The sequence below is a fragment of the Hylobates moloch genome, unplaced genomic scaffold (assembly GCF_009828535.3).
Source record: "Hylobates moloch isolate HMO894 unplaced genomic scaffold, HMol_V3 SCAFFOLD_1179, whole genome shotgun sequence".
Taxonomy (NCBI): domain Eukaryota; kingdom Metazoa; phylum Chordata; class Mammalia; order Primates; family Hylobatidae; genus Hylobates; species Hylobates moloch.
The window spans coordinates 1-7253 of record NW_026653454.1 but is presented as its reverse complement, the minus strand read 5'-3'; the positions used below and the strand labels follow the sequence as shown (position 1 = coordinate 7253).

The window sequence follows — 7253 nt, the reverse complement described above, 5'->3', positions numbered from 1 at the left end:
CTCAACCCAGCCATCACATCCAGGTCCAAGACTGAGGAGGAGCCAAGAAGAGCATCAGTGATATTCACACAGGATCATTTTATCAGAAAAGCTTCCGCTTTCCCATGAGCCTCTCTGCAGTTTCCAATATGTGTTTCTTAGCAGAGAATAATGCCCCAGGAACATCCCTGCCAGAGAGAAATGTCAGCTAGAGGAGTGGCTACTTAGATTTTTCACATTCTCTTTCCTGGTGCTATGTACCATCAGAGCACCTGATAAAACAACTTCATGCCTCATCAACTGCCTAAGATACAACTTTATTAAAACATACTTTTATTATAAATATTTCCATTATTATCATAAAATATGAACTGTCAGAATCTCTGTTGCAGGCAGAATTCTGGATGACCACAGTATTAGTCTGTTGTCACACTGCTATAAAGAAATATCCAAGACTGGATAATTTATAAAGAAAAGAGGTTTAATTGACTCACTGTTCTGAATGGCTGGGGAGGCCTCAGGAAACTTACAATCATGGCAGGAGGGGAAGCAAACGCGTCCTTCTTCACAAGGCGGCAGGAGAGGGAAGTGTGAAGAGTGAGAGGGAAGAGTCCCTTATAAAACCATTAGATCTTGTGAGAACCCACTCACTATCTCAAGAACAGCATGGGGAAACTGGGAAACTGCCCCCATGATTCAGTTACCTCCACCTGATCTCTCCCTTGACATGGGGAGTATGGGGACTACAGGGATTACAATTCAAGATGAGATTTTGGGTGGTGACAGCAAAACCCTATCAACCACCACCTATGATCCATCCCATAATGCATACTCCAGATATCTTCCCCTCTTTTGAGTGTTGGAGGAACCCATGAACTTAGTTTTTCATACCTTGATTAGGTTACAAATCTGTGAACCCGTAAATACAATGGAAGGTAACACCACCCTTGGGTGTGGCACAACCCATAGACTTGATAAGCTTTCACTGTGGGGGGGAGGGGGGGAGGGGGAGAACCTCATTGGTGCTCCTTGCCCTGCCTCCCACCTCAGGATGATGCAGAGATCCTTTGAGCTGACACCTGGGCATGTCATCCCCTTACCCCCAGGACAGCACTCAGCCCTGACCAGCTACTTTGTAGGGTGGGATGGGGACAGCTCATTCTCATTAGGTTAAAAATCTCGTGAAGCAATGAGTGCAATGGAAGCTAGCCAGGTGGCTCTAATGCAATCATCACAGCAAATTATAAGACTCTAAACTTTGTTGAGACCACAGAGCAAGACTAGCTGCAGGAAGATTCCCACTGCGGTTGTGTAGACCTCGGAAGCCCAGGACCCCACAGGGTGAATGAGCAGGCTAACCTCTGACCTGCAGACCTGTAAGCAGGTAAGTCTAGGGCTGGATTGAAAGGGGCTAAGCATGAGGATGCGTCTTCTGCACGGATCTCAACTCACAGGCTCTCTGAATCCTGTCCACAAACCCACCGCCCTCGCTCCCTGACGCCAGAGCCGCCTGCAGCTGGTCAGGCTCAGCCCAAGGACAGGGGAGAGGCCGCGGCCCCGAACCACAGCGGACATCAAGCAGAACACCCGCAAAGTCACCACCTGGGAGGCCCCCAGGAAGTCCCTGGCCACCAAAGCTGCTGGCAAGAGGGCGCCGCCTACAGGAGGGATCAAGAAGCCCCACGGCTACAGGCCTGGCACCCTGACGCTCTGCAAAATCAGAAAGTACCAGAAGTCCACTCAGCTGCTCCTGTGCAAGCTGCACGTCCAGCACCTGGTGCGCGAGATCACCCAGGCCATCAGTCCGGACCTGCGCTTCCAGAGGGCAGCCACTAGCGCCCTGCAGGAGCCCAGTGAGGCCTACCTGGTGCGCCTCTTTGAAGACACCAACCTGTGTGCCATCCATGCCAGGCACGTGACAATTATGCCCAGAGACATGCAGCTGGCCCACCACCTCCGTGGAGCGGGTACTTAAGAGCTTACTTTCCTGGGATACCTTGCACTCCACAGGGCTTCGCTTCTGTTTTGTTTTTTGTTTTTTGTTTTCTCTTCTTTCAGTTACTGGTAGTTCTGATGTTAGAAGTTTTATTCCGTTCTGGTTTCTTTTCCCCCATGGGGTCCAAAAGTAGCTAAGAATATGATTGGGAGTGGAAACATAAGCAGAAATCACAGGTAGTGACTGTGTTTCTATTTGCTTTTATTCGTAAACTTTTATTCTGCCTTGAGGGTCTAATGCGTTAGTGTTGAGTGGAAATGTCTCAGTGAGCAAGTTTCAGCACTTCAACTCTACATCAATTGTCAATACATTTGCTCTTTTGTTTGGAGAATGCCTCATTTAGACTATTTAAAATCAAATACATTTCTTCTTGATGGAAACTCGATGATATTTGTCGCACTTGATCAAATAGTAGATGAGACCCGCGCTTTGAAATTTTCTATATGCAGCCACATGGTTTCAATGTTTCCTGTCTCCTGGGCTGTTCCTGCTAGTTTGCTATGAAAATACATCCAACTCTACTTTCTAAAAAGTGAACAGACTCTCTATCCACAAGTCACTTCACATTACAGGAGGCAGAACAACCAGTGTGGGTCTGTTTGTGGGTAGGAAAGAGAGAAACACTTATTAGAAGTTTCTAATGCAGTCCGTCACTGGTAGGTCAGTATTCTAGAACATAGTCATGGTTATGGCCATGACTGGAATAACCAGGGCCTTATTCAGGGAAGTGGTAGAGGCAGCCCTTGGTGTGCGTGAGATGGTGAATCAGATGCCCCGCTGCAGCCCAAGCATTGGAAGGAGGCTGTTCACAGATGAAAATCCAAGGGCCACTTCAACATCTAGTACAAAATAATTGTCTGCTTCTGGGCCTCAGTCTAGATAGAAAGGCCTGTTCTTAAAGGACAAAGGACTGAATCCACTGTTTTATGACAGGACTTCCTGTGCACTGCATCTTCTGTGTTTTAGTCTAGGCTGAATTGACCTACAATTTTAACGTCTTTCTCCAACTGTTTCATTGATCTCATCTAGATGAAGGCAGCGGCTTCTTTCGTAATTGCTTTGACTAAATATTTGTGCTTCTGGGGGCATATAGACACGTTTTTCTGTTTCTTTCTACCTGAAAGAAAAAAAGTTGTGTGGGTCCAAAGCGTCCTGGGGACAGGAAGCTACTTTCAGAGAGAAAACCTCTTCCAAGAGACATGTGTTTTCATACTGAAGCCTGGAGTCGCAATGTCTTAGCTTTTATGCTTGCTGCTTGATTTCAATACGTGAAGCCTCCAGAAACTATTTCCTTATGGTAGTCTATCCAGAAGGCTGTGTCCTGAGCAGGAGACTGGAATTGATTTGAATGCATGAAATTTGAATGAATGAAAATTGAATTTTCATTTGTCATCCACTGAACAATTTTCTGACTTTTGCAAGAATGAAATTAAAATTACACACCAAGTTGTTGTCTAAAATGACTTTATTCACATTGCTACCAAGATTGTTTTATGTCGGGGGGCCCTTTGATAATATTAAAATGATAAAGTATTCTAGAAGCTGCATGGAAAACTTCAGAGAGAAAACAGACCCTAGAAACACTGTCTAGTCTCTGCACTCATTTCCATGCCTTCAGCTCTGAAGAATCGGTTTTACTGTAAACTATTTTTATAGCTAAGGTAATATACTGATCTCTCTCTTGTCCTTCTGAGAAAGAAAAATACATCTGACATGTAATTTTATAGTATGTAAGATTCTCACATATTTTAATTTTATATAATGGTGTTAAAATGCAAAAATTAAAGAGAAAATTCCTACGATTATAAGATTTAAGCATTAAATATTTTCATTAACATATAACACTTTTTCTAATTACACTGACATATAATTCATCAAATTCATTCTTACTCTGAATGTAAGAAAAATGGGAACAAATGTATAGTAAAAAATCAAATGAACTTCCTGTGTTCATGGTGGCATGGATGGAGCTTAGTCATCATCGCTCTGCCCTAACAACAAGTATAAAATTTAAAAAGTGCAAAATTGGCCAGGCATGGTGGTTCATGCCAGTAATCCCAGCACTTTGGGAGGCCGAGGCAGGCGGATCACCTGAGGTCGGGAGTTCAAGACCAGCCTGGCCAACATGGAGAAACCCCGTCTCTACTAAAAAAAAAAAAAAAAAAAAAAAAAAAAAATTAGCTGGGCATGGTGGCGCATGCCTATAATCCCAGCTACTCAGGAGGCTGAGGTAGGAGAATCGCTTGAACCTAGGAGGTGGAGGTTGCGGCGAGCCAAGATCGCACCATTGCACACCAGCCTGGGCAACAAGAGTGAAACTCTGTCTCAAAAAAAAGTGAAAAATCAACATCTCTTTTGACATTTCTCTGAGTAGTGAAGTCATAGGGCAAACTGCGGAGAAAATAAAAAGATCGGTGCTTTCCTCACTTCAAAGTATGCTATAAAATTATAGTAACCCAAGCAGAATAACACTGGCTTAAAAACAGACACTTAGACCACTGGAACAGAGTAGAGAAGTCAATCCAGTCATGTACAGCCAACTGAGTTTACACAAAGGTGACAACAACAATGAAGAAATGACTGTCCTTTCAATCAATGGTGACAGGAAAACTAGATATCCACATGCAAAATAATCAAATTACACCCTTTTCTCTCAGCATATACAAAAATACACTAAAATCTCTTTCAAACTTTAGAGCAGGACCCTCAACTATGACCCTACTACAAGAAACGTAGGGAAAAACATCCCCAACGCTGGTTAGGCCAGTGATCTTTTAGATATAACCCCAAAACACAGACAACAAAAGCAAAAGTCGACAAAAGGAATTACATCTAACAAGTTTCTGCACAACAAAGGAAACAATCATCAGAGTGAAGAGACAACCAGCAGAATGGAACAAAATATTTGCACACCATATATCTGATCGGAATAAATTTCCAAAATACCTAAGAAATTCAAACAACTCAATAGGAAGGAAACAAAAATCAAAAATAAAAATAACCAAAAGACTTAAAGAGACATTTATGAAAAAAAGACAAAAAGGTATGACCAGTGGGTGTATGGAAAAATGCTCCACATCACTAACCATCACAGAAATGCAAATTACAACCAAAATATAATATTGCGTCACACCCATTAGAACAACTGTTATGAAAACGTCAAGAAATAACAATTGTAGATGAAGCTGTAAAGAAAAGGGAAACCACTTGCCCTGTTGGTGAGAATGCAAATTAGTACAACCACTACAGAAACTAGTATGGCGGTTCCTCCAAAAACTAAAAATAGAGCTACAATATGTTCCACCAATGCCATACTGCTAAATATATATCCAGAGGAAATAAAATTAGTATACTGAAGAGCTATCTGTATGCTCATGTCTATTGCAGCGCTATAACTAACATAGAAAATCAACATAAGTGTCCAAAAAAAGATGACTGGATAAAGAAGACGTGATATGTATACACAACAAAATACATCTCCAGGTTCATCTATGTGTTCTTATATTTTAAGGCTACTTAAGGAATAGCCTAAAAAAATAAGGACACAAAGATGAACCTGGAGATCATTATGCTATGTTATGCTATGTAAATATGCATGGCATAGAAGGACAAATACTACTTGACCTCAATCTTATGTAGAATCTAAAAAAGTTGATCTTATAGAAGTAGACAGTAGCATGGTAGTTACCATGGGTTGGGGTGGCAGGGATGGAGTATTTGAGGAAACAGTCAAAATATACAAAATTTCAGTCACATGGGAGGAATAAATTCAAGAGATCCATTTTACAGCATGGTGACTCCACCTAACAATATATCGTGCTCTTGAAAAATGCTAAGAGTGAATGGGAAGTGTTCTTACAAAACTACAATAACTGTGTAAAAAATAGCTAGATTTTGACATTGTAAAATGTATATGATACATCATGTCGTACACAATAAGTATATACAATATGAAATGTCAGGAGACAAGATTTACCAATAAATAAATACAGAGATCCATGGTTGGAAGGGGTTGGTGTTGAAAGAAGGAATAGAGAAGCTAGAGACAAAAGATTTTTAGAGAAGTGAAACTATTTCATAGGATGCTATGGTTGTGGATGCCTGTCATGATGCATCTGTCCAAACCCATAGAATGTACAACAAAAACGTAGTGAACACTAATGTAAGCTACAGACATTGAGTTATAATAATAGATCAATGTAGGTTCAATGATTGTAACTCACATACAATCTGGGATAGGGAGTTGATACCGGAGGGAGGCTATGCATATGTGGGGGAAGGATATAGAGGAACTCTCTAATTTTTGCCCAATTTTGCATAAAACTAAAACTTTTCTATAAAATGAGCACAAAATTCTTAGCTAAAGCCATCGGGCAAGAGGAAGAAATAAAAGGTATTAACATTGGAAAAAACAAGTCAGACTATCTCTATTGCCTGGTGATCTGATGGTATACATAGTAAACCTTAAACACTCCTACAAAAGACAGCCAGACCTTGTAGGTAAATTCAGTAAAATCTCAGGTTACAAAAGTCATGCACACAAATTAACAGCTTGCTATACACCAACAACAACCAAGATGAGAATTAAATAAAAAACTCGATCCCTTTTACAGTAGCTACATATGTATATGGGAATATACTTTAAAAAGAAGGTAAAAGATCCCAACAAGGAGAACTACAAGGCACTGCTGAAAGAAGTAATAGACGGTACAAACGAACAGAAATACTTTCCATGCCCGTGGATTAGAAAAACCAGTATTGTTAAAACAAAAAACCATGCAGCCCAAAGAAAACTACAGATTCGATGCCATTTCTTCCCAAATAACAACATCATTTTATGCAGAGTTAGAAAAAAAATTCTAAAGTTCATATGGAACCAAAAACAGCTAGGATAGCCAAGCCATCCTAAGGAAAAGGAAAAAATATGGAGGCATCACATTACCGGACTTCAAAGTATCCCAAAAGGCTATGCCAAACAATGTGGTACTGGCATAAAAGTAGATCCACAGACCAATGAAACAAAATAGAGAAAACAAAAATAAATCCAACTGATTTTGACAAAGCATACAGAAACATCAACTGGGGAAATAACACCCTATTGAATAAAAGCTGATGGGAACATTGAATAGCCACACACAGAAGAGGGAAACTGGATCCCTATCTTTCATCATACACAAAAATTTACTTAAGGTGAATTCAAGACTTAAATCTAGGTCCTGAAACAATAAAAACTCTAGAAGAAAACCCGGGAAAACTCTTCTAGACATTGGCCTAGGCA

The 7253-nt window shown here is 40.8% G+C and overlaps 1 protein-coding gene across 1 annotated transcript; it reads left to right on the top strand.

Moving 5' to 3' along the window:
- Positions 1 to 1324: 1324 nt before the first annotated feature.
- On the top strand, positions 1325 to 1954 carry LOC116464643 (histone H3.Y-like). The gene is made up of 2 exons (XM_032147905.1): positions 1325 to 1363; positions 1484 to 1954. Exons 1-2 carry the CDS (start codon positions 1325 to 1327, stop codon positions 1952 to 1954), a joined length of 510 nt encoding a protein of 169 aa, XP_032003796.1.
- The last annotated feature ends 5299 nt before the right edge of the window (positions 1955 to 7253 follow it).

Coding starts and splice junctions, on each gene's coding strand:
- LOC116464643 (XM_032147905.1), top strand. CDS start 1,325: ATGAGCAGGCTAACCTCTGACCTGCAGACCTGTAAGCAG. Junction 1,364..1,483: donor ACCTGCAGACCTGTAAGCAG/GTAAGTCTAGGG, acceptor CCCTGACGCCAG/AGCCGCCTGCAGCTGGTCAG.